This window comes from Leucopleurus acutus (genome assembly GCF_964270905.1).
Source record: "Leucopleurus acutus genome assembly, chromosome: 17".
Classification (NCBI taxonomy): Eukaryota; Metazoa; Chordata; class Mammalia; order Artiodactyla; family Delphinidae; genus Leucopleurus; species Leucopleurus acutus.
In genome coordinates, this window is record NC_139159.1 from 29,497,832 (window position 1) to 29,517,688 (window position 19,857).

The following is a 19,857-nucleotide window of genomic DNA, read 5'->3' on the forward strand; positions in this document are numbered from 1 at the left end:
ATGGCAAGGGGATTTTCTTTATGTGAGGAGTCACTGTTAGCTTTTGAGGCACAGGACCCGAACACAGAACAGTACACAAAGGTTGCAGCAGCCATTCAGAATGCAATCCAGTGCTACCGTGTCATTTATGATGAGAAAAAAAGAGCTACTACCCAGACATCACTGGATAATTTTTTCAAAAGGGTAGATAGAATTGAATCCAGCGAGGAACCAGAACATGTGCCATCAATGGCAGGCATGAGTGAAACTGCAGCTTGCCCTCTGTCTCCTGTTGCTGATGATCCTTCAGCTCTACCATCTCCCACCTCCTCTCCCTCCTCCAGTCAGTAACTCTTCTTGCCTGTTCACTCAATGCCAGCCCCTGTATGCCAGCTGTTGTACTGTGCTACTGTATTTTTCAAGGTACTATAATGTAAGATTTTAAATGTTTTCTTTATTTTTTGTTTGTTTTTTATGTATTATTTGTGTGAAAAATATTATAAATCTATTACAGTACGGTACTATGTAGCCGATTGTGTTAGCTGGATACCTAGGCTAAGTTTGGTGGACTTAATGAACAAATTGAACTAATGAATGTGCTCTCAGAACAGAACTTGTTCGTATGTAGGGGACTTACTGTACAGAGAAAACAGACTGAAATGCACCTCCAGGCCTTCTGTGACAGAGGCCTAGTAGCTTATCTTCATAGCTAGGCCTAAATGGAAGGTTGCTAATTAAATACACATATTAGGGGCCAATTACAATCCTTTCCAATTATAAAACCTCAGAAAAAGACCTTAATAAAATGGAAACCAGTGATTTACCTGATAAAGTGTTCAAAATAAGCCACAAAGATGCTCACTGATCTCAGAGGAAGAATGATGAACAAAGTGAGAATTTCAACAAAGGGACAGAAAATATAAGAAAGTACCAAACAGAAATCATAGAGCTGAAGAATACAATAAATGAAATGAAAAATACAACAGAGTGGTTCAACAGCAGACTAGAAGAAGTGGAAGAAAGTATCAGTGAACTTGAAGACAGGGCAATGGAACTCATCCAATCAGAGCAGCACAAAGGAAAAAAAAAAGAATAAAGAAGAGTGAAGATAGCTTAAGGGACTTAAGGGACAACATCAAACAAACCAATATTTGTATTATAGATGTCCCAGAAGGAGAAGAGAAAGGGGTAGAAAACTTATTTGAAGAAACAGTGGCTGAAAACTTCCCTAATCCAGGGAAGAAAACAGACATCCAGATCCAGGAAGCCCAAAGAATTCAAAAAAAGATGAACCCAAAGAGACCCACATCAAGACACATGAAAATTAAAGAGTCAAGACAAGAACCTTAAAAGCAGCAAGAGAAAAGCAACGTGTTACATACCAGGGATTTCCCTCCCACCCCAAGACTTACCAGCAGATATTTCAGCAGAAACTTTGCAGGCCAGAAGGTAGTTGGGCACAATATATTTAAAGTCCTGAAAGGAAAAACTGCCAACTAAGAACACTCTACCTGGTAACGTTGTCCTTCAGAATTGAAGGAGAGATTAACAGTTCTCCAGACAAGCAAAACCTAAAGAAGTTTATCATCACTAGAATGGTCTTACAAGAAACCTTAAAGGGACTTCCTTAATTTGAAATGAAAGGGTGCTGATTAGTAACAGGAAAACATATGAAAGTACAAATCTCACCAGTAAAGGTAAATACATACGAAAATTGGGAAAATCTAATGTTGTAAAGGTGGTGAGTTAATTGACTATAAAGCTAGTAGTAAAAATAATTTGTTAACGGACACACAAAATAAAAAGAAATAAACTGCAACATCAAAAACATAAAATGTAGGGGGAGGGGAGAAGTAAAAACATACAGCTTTAGAATGCATTCAAATTTAAGTTGCTATCAACTTAAAGTAGACTGTTAAAACTCTAAGATGTTTTATGTAAGCCTCACGGTAACCACAAAGCAAAAACCTATAGGAGGGGCTGCCCTGGTGGTACAGTGGTTAAGAATCTGCCTGCCAATGCATGGGATACGGGTTCAAGCCCTGGTCTGGGAAGATCCCACATGCCGCAGAGCAACTGAGCCCGTGCGCCGCTACTGAGCCTGCATTCTAGAGCCTGCGTGCCACAACTACTGAGCCTGCGTGCCACAACTACTGAAGCCCGCATGCCTAGAGCCCATGCTCTATAACAAGCCACCGCAATAAGAAGCCTGTGTACCACAACGAAGAGTAGCTCGCGCTCGCCACAACTAGAGAAAGCCCGTGTACAGCAACAAAGACCCAACACAACCAAAAATAAAAAGAAAATAAATTAATTAAAAAAAAACTATAGGAGGGCTTCCCTGGTGGCGCAGTGGTTGAGAGTCCGCCTGCAGATGCAGGGGACACGGGTTCGTGCCCTGGTCCGGGAAGATCCCACATGCTGCAGAGCAGCTGGGCCCGTGAGCTATGGCAGCTGAGCTTGTCCGGAGCCTGTGCTCCACAATGGGAGAGGCCACAACAGTGAGAGGCCCGCATCCCGCAAAAAAAAAAAAATAAAAAAAATAACTATAGGAGATACACCAAAGAGAAAGAGAAAAGAATAAGCATTCCACTTCAGAAAATAAACAAATCACAAAGGAAGAGAGCAAAAGCAGAGGAAAGGAACAAAAGAATTACAAAACAACCAAAAAACAATTAACAAAATGGCAATAGTAAATCCATACCTATCAGTAATTACTTTAAATGTAAATGGACCAAATTCTCCAACCAAAAGACACAGAGTGGTTGAATGGATTTAAAAAAAAAAGAAAGAAAAAAACAGACTCAACTATATGCTGCCTACAACGAAAACAATTCAGCTTTAAGGACACACAAAGACTGAAAATGAAGAATGAAGGGATGGTAAAAATATTCCATGCAAATGGAAACCAAAAGGAAGTTGGGGTAGCTGTGTCAGACAAAACAGACATTAAGATAAAGACTGTAATAAGAAACAAAAAATGTCATTATATGATGATAAAGGGCTAAATCCAACAAGATGATATAAGGTTTGTAAATATGCATCCAACATAGGAGGACCTAAATATATAAAGCAATTATCAACAGATCTAAACACAGAAATAGATGGCAATACAATAGTAGTAAGGGACTTCAATACTCCACTTTCATCAATGGATAGATCATCCAGAAAGAAAATCAATAAGGAAACACTGGCCCCAAACAACATGTTTAACCAGATGGACTTAATGGGCATATACAGAACATGCCATCCCAAAGCAACAAAATACACAAGCGTACAGGAAACATTCTCCAGGACAGATCATAATGTTAGGTCACAAAATAAGTCTTAATAAATGTAAGAAGATTAAAATCATATCACGCATTTTTTCTAACCACAATGGTATGAAACTAGAAATCAATTACAAGAAGAAAATTCACATATATATGAAAATTAAACAACATGCTACTGTACAACCAATGCTTCAAAGAAGAAATGATGAGAAATTTTTTTAAAAAACACCTTGAAAAAACTGAAAATGGCAATATAGCATACCAAAATCTGTAGGATATAGCAAAAGCAGTTCTAAGAGGGAAGTTCATAGTGATAAATGCCTATGTTAACAAACATGAAAGATTTCAATTAAACAACTCACTTTACACCTCAAGGAGCTGGGAAAAACAAATAAAAGAAAAACAAACAAAACCCCAAATTAGCAGAAGGAAGGAAAAAACTAAAATCAGAGGGGGAACAAATGAAATAGAGACTAAAAAGACAAGAGAAATGATCAATAAAATGAAGACCCGGGTTTTTGGTTTTTTTTTTTCTTTTAAGGTACACAAAATAGACAAACATTTAGCTAGATTCACCAAGGGAAAAAGAGAGGACTCAAATAAATAAACTTATAAATGAAAGACGAGACAGCACAACCAATACCACAGAAGTACAAAGGACCATAAGAGTCTACTATGAACAATTATACACTGACAAATTGAACAAACTAGAAGAAATGGATAAATTCCTAACATACAACCTACCAAGACTGTATTATGAAGAAATAGAAAATCTGAACAGACCAATTACCAATTGAGGCAATTGAATCAGTAATCAAAAGCCTCCCAACAAAGAATGGCCTAGGACTAGATGGATTCAATGGTGAATTCTATCAAACATTTAAGGAATGAATACCAATGCTTCTCAAACTCTTTCAAAAACAGAAGAGGAAAAACTTCCAAACTCATTTTATGAGGCTAGCATTACCCTAATACCAAAGTCAGAAAAGAACATTACAAGAAAAAAAAAGTACAGGCCAATATCCCTGATGAACATAGATGCAAAAATCTTCAACAGAATTAGCAAATGAAATTCAATAATACACTAAAAGAATCATAAGCCAAGATCAAGTGGGATTTATTTTAGGGATGCAAGGACGGTTTAACATCTGCAAATCAATCTGATTCACCATATTAACAAAATGAATGCCAAAAAATCATATGATCATCTCAATAGATGCAGAAAAAGCATTTGTGAAAATTCAGTATCTATTTATGATAAAATTCTGAACAAAGAGGGTATAGAGGGAATGTACCTCAACGTAATAAAGGCCATAAATGACAAATCCATGGCTAACATCACAGTCAATAGTGAAAAGTTGAAAGCTTCTCCTCTAAGATGAGAAACAAGACAAGGATACCCTCTCTTGCCACTTTTATTCAGTATAGTATTGGAAGTCCTAGCCAGAGCAATTAGGCAAGAAAAGAAAAAAAGGTGTGGGGCATACAAATTGGAAAAGAAGTAAAATTATCAGTACATGCAGATGACATGACGGCATACACAGAAAACCCTAAAGACTCCACAAAAAAACTGTTAGAAATAATATACGGATTAAGTAAAGTTGCAGCATATAAAATCAATATACAAAAAATGTTTTTATATACTAATAACAAACTATTAAAAATAGCAGTTGAGAAAATAATCCCATTTACAGTTACGCCAAAAAGAATAAAACACCTAGGAATAAATTTAACCAAGGAGGTGAAAGACCTGTACACTGAAAACTATAAGACACTGATGAAAGAAATTGAAGAGGACATAATGGAAAGATATTCCATGCTCATGGTTTAGAGGAATTAATATTGTTAAAAGGTCCATACTACCCAAAGCAATCTTTAGGTTCAGTACAATCCCTATAAAAACTCCAATGGTGTTTTCCACAGAAATAGAACAATCCTAAGGATTTTATGGAATTACAAAAGACCCCAAATAGCCAAAGCAATCCTGAGAAAAAAAGAGCAAAGCTGAAGGCATCATGCTCCCTGATTTCAAACTAAATTATAAACCTATAGTGATCAAAACAGTATGGTATTCACATAAAAAACAGACACATAGATCAATGAAACAGAGTAGAGAGCCCAGAAATAACCCCACGCCTATGTTGTCAGTAATTATTGACAAAAGAGTCAAGAATATATAATGGGGGAAGGACAGTCTTTTTGGTGTTGGGAAAACTGGACAGTCACATGCAAAAGAATGAAACTGAACCACTACCTTATACTCCATACACAAAAATTAACTAAAAATGGATTAAAGACTTCATTGTAAGACCTGAAACCATAAAACTCCTAGAAGGAAACATAGGGGTAAGCTCCACGACACTGGTCTTGGCAATGACTTTGAATTTGACACCAAAAACAAAGGCAACAAAAGCAAAAACAAACAAGTGGGACTTCATCAAACTGAAATGTTTCTGCACAGCAAAGGAAACAATGAACAAAATGAAAAGGCACCCTACCAAAAGGGAAAAAATATTTGCAAATCATATATCTGATAAGGGGTTAGTATCTAAAATATATTAAGAACTCATACAACTCAACAGCAAAAAAACAAACATCCAATTAAAAAAGTGGGTATAGGATCTGAAGAAACATTTTTCCAAAGAAGACATACAGAGAGCCAAGAGGTACATGAAAAGGTACTCAACATCACTAATCACCAGGGAAATGCAAATCAGAACCATAATGAAATCTCACCTCACACCTGTTAGAATGGCCATTATCAAAAAGACAAGATATAACCAGTGCTGGAGAGGATTTGAGAAAAGGGCACTCTGTGCACCACTGTTGGGAATGTAAATTGGTGCAGCCACTATGGAAAACAGTATGGTGGTTCTTCCAAAAATTGAAAATAGAACGTCAATATGATCCACCGATTCCACTTCTGGGTATTTATCCAAAGGAAACAAAAACACTAACTTTAAAAAATATATGCACCCCATGTTGCACTGCAATATTATTTACAATGGCCAAGACATGAAAGCAACCTAAGTGTCCATCAATGAATGAACAACAACAAAATGATACACACACAAAATGGAATATTATTCAACCATTGGAAAAAAAATCTTGCCATTTGCAACAACATGGACCTTGAGGGTATTAGGCTAAGTGAAATAAATGAGAGAGAAAAAGACAAATACAGTATGATCTAACTTATATGTGGAATCTAAAAAAAAAATCCAAACTCATATACAAGAGTTTGGTGGTTGCCAGAGGCAAGGGAAGAGGGGCTGGGGGTGTGTGGAAGAGGTAGGTGAAATGGGTGAAGGTGGACAAACTTCCAGTTATAAAATAAATACATCCTGAGGATATAATGTACAGCACGGTGACTATAATTAATAATACTGTATTGTATATGTGAAAGTAGCTGAGAGAAGAAATCTTAAAAGTTCTCATCACCAGAAAAAAATTGTAACTATGTGTGGAGATTGATATCAACTAGCCTTATTGTGGTGATCATTTCACAATATATACAAATACAAATACTGAATCATCATGTTGTACACCTGAAACTAATACATGTCAATTATCTCTCAATTTAAAAATAAATAAAATAAAATGGCCCTCAATGAGCCCTGCTTTCTACTATTCACTCCCTTGTGCAATCCCCTCCCCTTAAATGTAGACTGAACTTACTGACTCCCTTGTAAGAAACAGAATATGCAGAAGCGAAGAGATGTTACTTCTAAGATTAGGTTATAAAAAGACTGTGGCTTCCATCTTTGATACTCACTCTCACGTGTTCCTTCTGACTGCATGCCTGCCATGGGGGAATCTAGCTACTGTGTCTTGAGGCAGCCCTGAGAAGAAGCCCTCCTGGTGAGTAACAGAGGCCTGCCTACAGGCACATGATGAGCTTGGAAGCAGAATTTTCCCTTTACCCTCAAGTTGAGCCTTGGCAGGAGCCCTTAGCAACTGAATAGGCTGATTCAACCTTATGAGAGATCTTCAGCTAGAGGCACACAGATAAATCTCATGTGGATTCCTAATCAACAGAAACCATGAGATAATAAACATTATGCTTCGTGATAATTTGTTATCAATAATAGATAACTAATAAACTGGTACTTGCCTAACTTTTCAGCCTTGGTTTATTTCAGTTTACTCTTCCACTCCAGGCTTCAGTCATACTTTCAGTTCCTCAAAAATGCCACCTTTTCTTACCTCAAAGCCTCATGCTACTCTCTCTACAGGCATATTCTTTTGTCCTCATCTTCCCTTTATCAAGTCTTTATATCACATCTCTAACCGCTTACACACTTTCCCTTTTCCCTTTAAGATCAGATTAGGTGTAATTTTGCTTCCCTTTTCCTAACACTTAGCATTCATTACATTTACTCAATAACTACCTTTCCTTCTGTCAGATCAGTGAGAAAAGGGTTGTTTCTCACGTTCAATATACCCCCAGAGCTTAGAATAGTCTTGCTCATAGTAAGCACTCAGTACAAATTCGCTGAAAAATAAACGTTCAGAGATGAGTGTTTTGTAGTGTAGATTACAAATTGAAAAAGACAGAAAAATGAAGTCTGAGCTACTCAAAAGTAGCCCCCAATCTCTGCAAACCCCTGGGGAATAAATACCTCAAACTCAACTTATTGACATCAAGCAGGGAGGAAGGTCTAGGAAAAAGAAAAACAGAAATGATAAGGCTATGAAAACACATGAAAAATTGGAAATCTGGTAATAATAAATAGTTCCACCTCCCTAAAAATTCAAAATACTTAGAGGGAGGAAAGAATTTTCATTATTGCCTTTGGCTTAGAGCAGAGTTTTATTATCTACAAGTCTCTCTAGTATCTCGTTACTGTGATTTTTTTTCTGTCCTTTTCTATCTTGCTTCTCTAGTTTTCAGTTTTTTAGCACAATGGCCATATGCAGCTCATGTGCTCTGTAGATACTCGAAGTATGTGGAGATACATCTTTCTAGCTGTGTGACTTGGATACATTATTTAAGCTTATTTCAGTTTCCGCTTCTAAAAAAATGGATAAAATAACAGTTCTTATTTCATAGGGTGCATGGAAACATTTCAGTACACAATTAAACCAGGTAATGCTTAACACAATGCCTGGTTATAGTAAGCCTTCAATAAATGTTATTATTATCTAATAATAGTGGATCATTCCACTAAAATGAAATTTTTAACTCACCAAAGCTCTAATTTGGAAACTTGAGGCTAGTTTCATACTTAGTATTCCTTCCATTCCTCTGCTCATATCATCTAACATCAACCCATCTGGCTATAAGCTCTTCCAAGGAAAGGGATCAAGCCTTACTGTCTTTCAACCCTCCCCCACCCCACAACTCTGAACACATAGCAGGCAGTCAAAAATGTATATTTAAAATAATTTAAAATAATGAAGCACCTAGTTCAAATGATATATATCCAATGCACACCCTCACCCTTCAATCCCCTTTCAGAGATAAACCTAGGCCAATCAGTCTAACAGAAATGTGAAAATTGGGATGACAAGCTAACATCCCAACATCCTTCCTTAACGTTATGCAGATGAAACAAGAAACTCAAAAATAATTTTTAAACCTAAATAGTGCATAAATCTCTGGTTCTGAGCCGTAGGAATTTTCAAGATCACACCGCAAACTTCCCAAAGTCCTGTAGACTGCCAGCCTCAGGTGCTATTACCGTATCTGGCCGTCACCGAAAGTTAAAATTATCTCACAGAGGTCAAGGTCTTTTTCCCCCCTACAGTTCTCCTTGCGTTTACACAGGAAAGACAGGCATAAGGCAGATTCTCCGGAGTGATGGGAGGGGCTGGGGGGAACTCACTCTTCCTCCGACCCCAGTTTTCAGAGAAGAACTGGGCTTGCGAAAGGGAGAGGACCTGTCCGTCGCGGTCACCGGGAGAGCTCCAGGCACACCAGGCCCCGAACTCCTTCCTCAGTTCACCACATACCCTAAGGTGACACGGGGCCACCGAGCCTGAAGAAGGAAGGGGCCGCCGGAGCCCAGCCGGTAGGGGAGGAAAGCGGGAGCCAGGACGGCGAGGGTACCTCAGCGCCGCGGAGTCGCCAAAGAACGCACTGCTCCCTGCTGCCAGCAGCACCCGTCGGGAGCCGAGGTCCCGGGGCAGCGCTACGTCCCAAAGGAAGGGAGCGCCAGAGTCGCAAGGCTAGCGCCATGATCCGCAGCTCGCAGGCCTGACCCCTCACCCCTTTGGCTTCTACGAAGCGGGGCGGAGCGAAAGGCTCCCCAGTCTCTCCACAGAGAGCAGCGTCGGCTGGCTTCCGGCCCCGCTCCTCTTCCTCTCCGCAGCTTCCGGTCCACGGTTTCTGGGGGCGGGAAATACCTCGATTGGGCGGGACTTAGTGGCCTTGCTGCGCCTGCGCCGAGTGGACTGGGGCAGGGAAATAGCGCCCTTCGGGCTGCTGGCTTTTGGCCGTCCTGAGGGTCTGTTTAGGCTTTGGCTAAAGGATAGATCACCAGAACAGACTTGAAAGCTCTGAAACAGACCCAAGGATTTCCGTATGCAAGTAAATAATGATTTGTTATTTATAGTTCTCTGCTGCCTTCTAAGGTGGGGAGAATCCTGGTACTGGAGGGTCCTTTTAGGAAATAAACGCTTGTTAGAATTAAACTGTTCTACATAAAGAAGGGAATGGAAGAGATTAAGAGACTGGAGGGGGAGTTTCTCAGGGAGAAGGGAGAAGCCAGAGACGGGCAAAGAATGACCAGCCCACAGTGATCCAACAAGAAAGACTAGGGAGAGGAGGCCTCTTGACAGAAGGTTGATGGCGTTATATGCTTTGGGATGTGTCGTATAAAACCCCTGGCTTCCCCTCAGAATATTCAGTAAGGTCGGTATTGCTTTTTCACTGGACTGGAATTCTTTTGGAGAGGATGAAGAGGTTTTGAATCCTACTTCAGATTTGATGTGGGAGAAAACACAAGCTGCAAACCTACTATATGGATTATATGAAATTTTTTTATGGGCAATAAGGGAAGATAGTTATAGTTTTTTAAAAAATAGGTTACATTTATGTAGTACTTTCAATACTATGTAGTGAATTAACAAACACTTTTATTTCATTTGATCTTCCCAACGACCTTGTGAAGTAAGTGGTATCCCAAGTTAATAAACAAGTGAACTATAACTCAAAGAAATTTATTAACCAAGGTTACCTAGCTGGTAGGTATTGGTAGAAGACTAGAATCCATGTCTTCTAACAATTAGTCCAGTGCTTCTTCTATTGATTGCTCCTTCCACCACTTTCCGTTAAATCAACCATATTTCTTTAGGATTACATCAGTGATATCCCTATTTTCTTTGTTTTTAACATATATTTTAAAAGATATATAGATCCTCTTCCAAACTTTCTTTTTTTACATATTTCTACTGTTTTCTCAGTATTGCTAAATAATATGTTTATACCACTGAATGCCATCATAATCCTGAGACTGAGTTTCTAATATGTCAGCCAGAGTAAAATTTTAATTAAAATTTTCATTTTGAAAAAAAATTTAGATCCTTAGGAAAGTTGTAGGAAATCCCATATATTCTTCACCTAGATTCATCCATTGTTAACATATTGCCACATTTTCTTTATCTTTCTTTACATATAATATGCATATTCTATTCCTATTATCATTTTCCGTTGTTGAACCTTTTTAGAATAGATTACAGATATCATGACTCTTCCTGCCCAGAAACAAAGATGTTCTCTTATTTAGTTCCAGTACAGTTACCAAATTCAGGAAATTGAAATTGATAGAATACTATTATTTAATATACAAGTTTTGCTTATTGTCCCAATGCTGTCCTTTATAACAACCATTTTTTCCCCAACTCATTTCAAATCCTGATTATGTGTTGCATTTAATTGTCCTGTTTCTTTAGTCTCTTTAAGTCTGTAGTATTTCTCTCTTGGCTCCAGGCACAGTATCTTTTCTTGCCTCCCATGAGCCTCAGACTTCCCTATGTGATATTGTTTCTTTCAGGATTCCTTCCCATTTCACTACCCTAGCACTCTCCCCCTTCCCCCTACCCCACTCCACTATTCCTGACCTAGCTGATTCCTATTCACCTTTCAGCTCTCAGTCCAAACGTTACTTCCTCAGAGAAATTTTTCTTGATTCCCCTTAATATATTTTCATTTTCTTTATAGCTCTAAGCACATTTTATAATTTCATTTTTATATTTGTGATTATTTGTCAATCAAGTATATTTTAGAGGTAGAGTTGATAAGAATTAGTAATGTGTGCTTTCACTGTACTATAAACTCAATGACATGTCTGCTTTTGCCTATAACAGGGCCTGGCACAATTTCTTCATTCACTAATGAAATATATTTTGCTTATCTATAATATGCCTGGTATTCTTCTAGATGTGAATTCCTAGTGGAGCATATATTCCAGTTGGGGAAAGATAGTAAGCAAGGTAAATGATATAATAAATCATAAAAGATATAATAAATGATGATAAATGCTGAAAAAGGAAGATAAAGCAGAAAGGGGTATAAAGTGTATTTCTGCGTAGGCATTACAGTTTTAAATAGGGTGGTGGCCACAGAAGAACTCACTGAGGGGGAAGAGGGAATGAGCCATGAAAATATCTGGGGGCAGAGCATATCATGCCAAGTGAAACGAAAGTGCAAAGGCATAAATTGGGAAGGCAAGTGGCATCTTCTCTGAACATAAATCCACTCTAGATTGAGTGAGCAAGAAGGAGACTCTTATGGTCTTGAGTGACCTTAAGAGACAAGGTCAGAGAGGAGATGGGGACCAAGTAATGTAGGACCTTGTAGGCAATTGTAAGGACTTTGGCTTTCGTTCTTTGTATGATCATGTGGGACACAGTCTAATTTACATTTTAATTAGATCCTTATGACTGTTTTGAAAATAGACTGAAGGGGAGCAGGAAGGGAAGCAGTTACTGGGTATTACAGAAATGTAGAAAGAAATAGAGGTGACTCAGGCTAGGCTGGAAAATAGGAGTAGTCAGAATCCAGGTGTATTTTGAAGGTAGAGTTGACAGGATTAGCCAACACAGTGGACCAGTTAGGGTGGGGTATGAGAGAGGCAAAGATGTCTCCAAGTGTTTTGGCCCAAACAACTGGAAGAAGCTTTGCCATTACTTGAGATAAAGAGGACTGTGGGAGATACGGATTTGGGAAGGAAGATCAGGAGGGTTTACTTGTATATTGAAATTTGAAATGATTATTAGGCATCTGTGGTAGCCAGCCTTCAAGATGGCCCCCAGTGGTTCTTACCTCCTGGATTTACTCCTTTGTGGGATTCCCTCTGACATTAGATATAGGCTTGTCTATTTGACCAGTAGAATACTGCAAATGTGATGGTATATGACTTCTGAGGCTAAATCATAAAACTCACGAAGCTTCTCCCTTGATCTCTCAGATTGTTTGCCTTGGGGGAAGCCAGAGGCCATGCCATTAGGGTACTCAAGCAGCTCTAGTAAGAGGTACACGTTGGAGAGGGAACCGAGGTCTCCCACCAACAAAGAGCACTACTGTTAACGTGCGAGTAAGCCACCTTGGAAGTAGATCCTCCAGCCCCATAAGATGACTGCAACTCTGCATAATACCTGATTGCAACTCTTATGAGAGATGATAAGCCAGAACCCAGCTAAGCCTCTCTGAAATTCCTGAAACAAAGAGGCTATATATAATAAATGGCTACTTAGTTGTAAGTCCCTAAGTTTGGTATAATCTGTTATGGAACAGTAGATAACTAATACAACTCACAAGTAGGGAGTTGGAATCTAGAGTTTCAGGATTTGGAAATTTCGGAGCCTTTAGAATATAGATGGATTTCAAAGCTGTAAGGCTAGATGAGGTAACTAAAGGTGTGGATGAAGACAGAAAAAAGAAAAGTCAAGAACTAAACCCTGGGGTACTCCAGTGTAAGAACTGGGAATATGAGGATCAAAAAGCACAGGAGATGAAAAGGAACAACCAGTGAGGTAGAAGAACACCAAGAGACTATTTTGTGAATATCTCATTCATTTTAGCATCCCTTTAAATCTCCACCAGGTGTTAAGTCCCATGCCTATTTGTTCTTTGTTTCTAGAACCTTGTTATGCCTGATACATAGTATGCATTCAGTATGTGTTGACTAAATGGGCGAATGAATAAGTAAAAAAGTAGAATGGAATTTAGACTATAGTTTGAGGAAAATGAATAAGTACATTGAATAGCTATGGCACTGTCTATTTAATTGAGAGATTGCTTATTGGGTACTAAAAGTACAAAACCATTTCATTGTCTCTACTCCCTATTTTAGTGGAGACAAAGGTGATGAAAATTGGGTATTGATACTATGTATTCTGGAAAATTTGAAACTTGTAACTAAATTAGTGGTACCTGAGGACCTTCGCTTTAATGTAAAAACAGAATCAAAAATAAAACAAAAAGGTTATTTTTACCAACCTTTAGTAAAAACAAAATAAAACACTTCTCTTTCCTCCCTACTATGTTCCAACCACAAAGGCCTTGTTTCTGTTCCTGCAGTTTGCTAAGTCTATTCCTGCCTTTGTCCCTGCTATCACTTCTCTGCCTTCAGATCTTTGCAGGACTGGGTCTTTCTTATTTTTCAGTTCTCACATAAAATATCACCACCTTTTTTTTTTTTTTTTTTTGCGGTATGCGGGCCTCTCCCGTTGCGGAGCACAGGCTCCGGACGCGCAGGCTCAGCAGCCATGGCTCACGGGCCCAGCCCTTCCGCGGCATGTGGGATCTTCCCGGACCGGGGCACGAACCCGTGTCCCCTGCATCGGCAGGCGGACTCTCAACCACTGTGCCACTAGGGAAGCCTAAAATATCACCACCTTTGAGAGACCTTCCCTGTCTGAAAAGTTTCTTATTATCCCCAAGTCCCTTTCTATCACATTACCCTGTATTACTTTCCTCATGGTACTGTGAACAATAATCAATATCAAGGTTGCAATGAACAAAGAGCTTTATTTGGGGGTCTTAGTAATTGCAATTTGGGAGATACAGACTTGAGTAAAACCGGAAGAGTGTTTCTGGAAAGAGAAAGAGACAGGGGCTTATAAAGGCAGAAACTACGAGGTGGTTAAAGTTGTCTGGCAAGAATTATGGTTGATTCTGATGCAGAAAAGAAGATACTTGTTCTTAATGGATAGGCTATCACAAGGGTCTAATAAGTATCTTGATTTTCATGAACATTGGGCAGATGTTCTGGATGCGCCTATTAAGATTCCACCTGAGCTGAGATGTGCATAAGTCACACTCCCTCAGTGGACTCCTGGCTCCATTTTAGAAAGCTCTTTTAGCAATACTGACTCCATTTTGATTTTCCTTTCACGGTACTTATGGCTATCTGAAATCATTTTGCTTCTTTTTAATAACTTATTATTTGTTCTCCCTCTAGGGTAGAAGCTTCTGTCTGTCACTGTTTTATCACAAGTCTCTATAGAACAATGTTTATAGAACAACGTTTGGCACATAACAGGCACCCAGGAGGTGTTGAATAAAGGAATGAATCTTCACTTGCACTGATACGATTACTTAAAAGTGTTTACTTTGCATTTTTTTGGATTAAAAGAAAAGTATGGCTTAGAAAAGTCTATATTTCTTCTTTGGTTCACTTTTCCATTTCTTCTGTAATTAAAAAAGTTATCTTTTGCCCATTTTTCAATTTTTAAAGGCAATTATACTTAAGATACTAACCCTTGTTTTTGAATGTCAGGTTTGTGGCAAATATTTTTTCCCATGTGTTTGCCTATTGATTTTGTTCCTGTTTTTTTGGACAGAAATTCAAACTTCAAGCAGTCAGATGGAGCAATATTTTCCGTAGTACTTTAATCTCAAGCAGCATCAAGTCGCAGTCAAGTGGGGCGCTTAGAGGTTACTCTAAATCTGTGACTTTGGGCAAATAGGCCAATTACTTAGCTATCAAATCTCCAGTTAGTCATATTTTTCTCACTTGCGAAATGGGGATAATGGCACTAATCCGTTACAAACTTGTGAGGATTAAATGAAATTAAGAATATCAAATGACTCTGATAGTTGCACATTGAAAGCGCTCTAAATAAGAATGGTTAGTAGTTAGCATTTCACTACTTTCATGCTGAAGCTGGTTCTTCCCTGGTTCAGCTTGTGGTATAAATTTTCTCAAATATAACTTCTTTTATTTTCAGGAACTTATTTTGGTGCACCAAATAACTTATTTAAACGCCTTAAGTCAACTTGGAGTTTTCGGTAAGCAAGCGATCTACTACCCCTGAAGCATCAACCTACAGGAACAGATCAGTGTCTATGAGCTCTGGGCAGGCAGTGGCCGGGATGGGCGGAGCCGGCCTCAGCCCTGCCCCGCCCCTCCCCTCAGCCGGATCCGCCCCAGGTTTCCGTGAATCCCAGGCGGCCGGGAGGTTCCGCGGTGTGTACCTGCCTGGTCTCTACCTTGGAGCGACTTCTACACCTTAGACGGAGAAGTGAGTGCGGACTTCTTTCTGTTTCGGGCCCGGAGTGGCGGGCCACCCGCAGCCCACCGATCCACTGGGGCAGGAGAAGAGTCCGGGTCGGGAGAATCGGGCCCGTAGGCTCCGCGCGACTCGGCCCGCCCTGACCTTGCGCTGTAAGTGCATCCTGGGCTACGCGCGGCCAGGGATAGGCCGGGGCGCGCGGGGCCTCTGGATCCGCTGGACTCGAGGTCGGCGGCCTGCCGAGACCCAGGGTTGCCCCGCGCCTCCCGGTGTAGCCAGAGTTCCGGGCTCAGCTCCGGGTCGCGAGGCGCCTCTTGGACCTGGTGCTAGTGCACCTGGGCGGGCGGTGCCCGGGATCCTCCAGGCGGGGAGTCAGGCCTGCGGCCCAGGGAAGGGGGACACGCCCAGAAATTGCCGCAGCTCCTAGCCCGGAGAGGTACTGGGTCACGCGTCCCGCTCTGCCTTAGCGAATACCCAGAGGAATGGGGTGGGCCTCAGAGTAGGCGATGGTTCCAGGGGAAGCTGCTAGGTAGGTGGGGTGGGCAAAGGTGATTCTTGATTTTGGTGTAAAGCAGGAGGTTGCGAGATGGCGTATCCTAGCGGCTGCAGTTCAGGCTCCAGCTACGAATTTCTTCTGTTTGGGGCTCACCGCAACCAGGGGCGTGGAGGAAGTGCGGTTACATTAGTTTTGCAGTGCCAGAACCTCTGGGAGACCGAGCAAGCCTACCACTGACGTTGTGTTTGATGATGATCCACAATATTTGCTTATCCTTGGTGTTATCTTTTCGTGGCTGCCTCTATAACTGATAATCAAATAGAAGGAAGGGTGGGATTGAACGCAGTGAGTATTGATTACAGTATCCCACAAGCACTGCCCGACAACTTTTATATATGTTAGCTCATTTAGTGCTCACAGCCGCCAACTTAAGTGGTATTGCTATTCCATTTCATACTCGAGGAAACTCAGATTGAATAATTTACCAAACTGCACAAATGGTAAGTGGTAGCATTAGAGTTGAAATTCACATCTGTATGATTTCTGAGCACAGGCTTTATGGCTTAATGTAAAGAACATTATTACTCTTTGGGATAAGATGGATACCTAGGTATGAGATCTATACGTTGAGATTTGTTAGCTGTATGACCTTGGGCAGGTTACTTAATCTTTTAGGGCCTGTTTCTGCATTTGTAAAATGGAGATAAAATACCTCCTCTGTCATAGGGTTGTTATAAAGATTAAATAAGATCATTTTTGGACTATACTTAGCAAAGTGTCAGGCACATAGTGGTAAGCTATATATAGCTACATATATCCTGCTGTTGTCATTAATTGAGGACAGCAAACTCCAGCTCTGAGTGCTGCCAGCTAGAGCCAAACACAATTTGTGTGGGCCTAGAGCATAGGTAGAGGGAGGCAGAAAAGGATAAGAAAAGAATGGAGAACTGAGAACAGATGACATGTATGATGGCAATTATAGGCACATCAATAGATTAATCTATGGTACCCAGGGCCACTCTTTTGCCTTTGTGAGAATTTTTAAAAAGGCAGTTCCTTTTAGCTGATGAATTGGAGAAATGCATCTCACTCTGGGCTGAAAACATTCTGAGACGTAGGTGTCTGGGACTGGACCATGCTGAGGCTCTCTGCCTCTGAGGGGGAGCCGCATTTCAGCACTGCACAGCATTCAGCACAGTGCCTGGCATAACCCCACAGTCAAGTGTGCAGTTCTCTTTCAGGATTTCTTCTCTCAGATTGAGCCCCTAAGAAAGGAGAAGGACAGGAGATTTCAGGACGGGGGAAACGAAATGGTTTTTTGCCTTTTAAGGGTTGCTTAATGACTGAACACCTCTCCTAATTTTACCTATAGCTGTGAACACTTTATAGACAATGGTCTTCATTTCCACATAAATTTAAGGCAAGCTAAGTATTACGTATTTTTATATGCTCTTTACAGTGGTATCACTCTTGCCCTGAATATTTCCTTTGTAGCCTGGGTTCAGATACCCAATTCATACTGTACCCTAACTCCTGTCAGTTTTTGGCATAGCTTTAGACATAGTGTTCCTTGCCCTCTTTCTTTCTTGGTGATTGCTGTGCTTTTTTCTTACTATTAGAGTTTTCTTTTCTCTTTCTTTTTCAAAACTTTCTTTAGCCAGTGATGTATTATGCTAGAAAGTATGCCTGTCAGCAAAACCAAGAGAGTTACTGTAGGATGTGAAATATGATTAAATAACATTTGACCTTCAAGGATTTGTGACTAGCCACCACTGCTCATCAAAAGCATGATCTTTTAGGTGGATCTTTTAGCAAGGATAAATACTACTTTCATTGGTGGCACTCAACAAGTTTGAAGAGTCCAAACTTGGCCATTCCTTTAATGTACCCATTATTACCTACAGGCCAGCTTCCTTCCCACCAATATTTTCCCTTTATGTTCTTACTTACCTTATAAGGATTGCTAATCGGGTTAAAGTCCAAACAATTAGGTAGAATACTTGGTAGAAGATTTGTTAAAAGACTGGCTAGAAGGAGGTTTAAATTAGTACCTAAAAGTAAAGTATCATAGATTTTATTTGACTACATTATTTAAGTTTCTAATATGATGATCGAAGGCAGACATTATGTATATGTTTTATTTATTTATTTATTTATTCAATTGAAGTATTACAATATGATGAAGTGCTACTAAATTGAAGTACTACAATACTATGTTAGTTCTAGGTGCAACAGTGATTTGATATTTTTATACTTTACAGAATGATCACCACTCTACTTTTTGATAAGATTATGATAACTACATTTAAGCCAGTTATGCTGGTTTAAATATTTGAGGAAGCTGTGGGGGCAGGGTATTGGGATTCTTTTGGAGAGACTGTTTATTCTTTTAATATATAACAGCTTATGAGTATGCAATCATAATTTTTGAAAAGACATTAAGATAGTCAATGTAATAGTCAAATTTACCAATATAAATTAGATGGATAGCATACTAACACTGTTTCTCCATGAAAAATGTGACATACTGCCTATTAATCTTGGCAAATAATTTTGAAATATCCTCTTACCAAGTGGATGTATTATGTCTGGTTCCTGTGAAAATTACCAAAGCAGCAGTGTGGTTGCAATATGCATTGTCATCAGGCTACTTGAATACTCTGAGCATTTAGTTTACCATGCCTCTAGACCCTAAGGTGATAGTAGATGTTAAAATAGGTATCTGCAACTGTAAGGAGAAATTTATCTGCTCCCTCTCCCCCCTTTCTTGGTATTTGGCTTACTTTATAAAAATACACAACTTAAATACATATGATACTCTCTATATTAGACAAACAACTGTTAGATTTAATATTTTCAGTTATTTCAACTGAAAGCAAATATGTAAATTACATCTTAAGAGCAAAGGGTTTCTTTAGAGATTCTGCGTTCCTGGTCCACAGGAAGAACACCCCTTGAGCGATCCATGCAGGAAGCTCACCCAAACCTCCAACTTTCCAACAGGTCATTTCACCATCAGGGCCTTTATCGCATGGCTTCATAATGCACTGCTTGTTAGACACAATCTAACTTATCCACACCCCAAGTTTAAGCTTTTGTCTTCTCTAGAAACACTTAGTGGAAAAACCAATGTACAATCTGCTTAGGGGTCAGAATTTTTTAAAAAGAAGGGAAAATTTTAAAAAGTATTTTTCAATGGTATTGTCAAAATAAGTCGATAAAATACTAAAATGACACTCCACCTTCAATACTTCTTGCTTCCCTTCTGTGCTTTGTTTTTCTCTTTAGCCCTTACCATCACCTATCATACTATATATCTCCCTACAGTGTAACCACATGAGGCAGGGATATTTGTCTGTTTTGTTCATTGTTGACTCCTAATCCCTTAGAACAGTGTCTGACACACAGGCATTCTGTAAGTATTTATTGAATGAGTGTTGAGTGAATGAATAGTACTATTAAACTGTTCATGATTGGGAAATATAAAGCGATTTCCAGAAAGTTAAAAACAGCTGGAATGTGTATGCTAAGCAACCATAAAATGAATATTCTTGAAATCAGGAAGTGTATAAACATCTCAACAGTTCTTTCTCAACATACAAACTTTTAAACCCTGAGGACAAACCAAGCTTTTAAACTCTGTAATTA

The 19,857-nt window shown here is 39.4% G+C and overlaps 2 protein-coding genes across 4 annotated transcripts in view; one reads left to right on the forward strand and one right to left on the reverse strand.

Annotated features, from left to right (window-relative positions):
- RMDN1 (regulator of microtubule dynamics 1) overlaps window positions 1–9,468 on the reverse strand; it is a 38,046-nt gene extending 28,578 nt beyond the window's left edge. The window contains exon 1 of one of the 2 annotated variants that reach the window (XM_082858560.1): window positions 9,304–9,468. In XM_082858560.1, coding sequence (XP_082714686.1) covers window positions 9,304–9,432 — 129 coding nt within the window. In that variant the 5' untranslated portion in view covers window positions 9,433–9,468. Of the gene's footprint in view, window positions 1–9,206; window positions 9,277–9,303 lie in introns of those variants that run through there. The other variant, XM_082858562.1, reaches the window with a different exon arrangement.
- Window positions 9,469–9,706: 238 nt separating this feature from the next.
- CPNE3 (copine 3) overlaps window positions 9,707–19,857 on the forward strand; it is a 51,649-nt gene continuing 41,498 nt past the window's right edge. Inside the window, exons 1-2 of one of the 2 annotated variants that reach the window (XM_082858558.1) lie at window positions 9,707–9,783; window positions 15,429–15,865. The gene's annotated coding sequence lies outside the window, so the exon portion shown is untranslated. The remainder of the gene's footprint in view (window positions 9,784–15,428; window positions 15,866–19,857) is intronic. The other variant, XM_082858557.1, reaches the window with a different exon arrangement.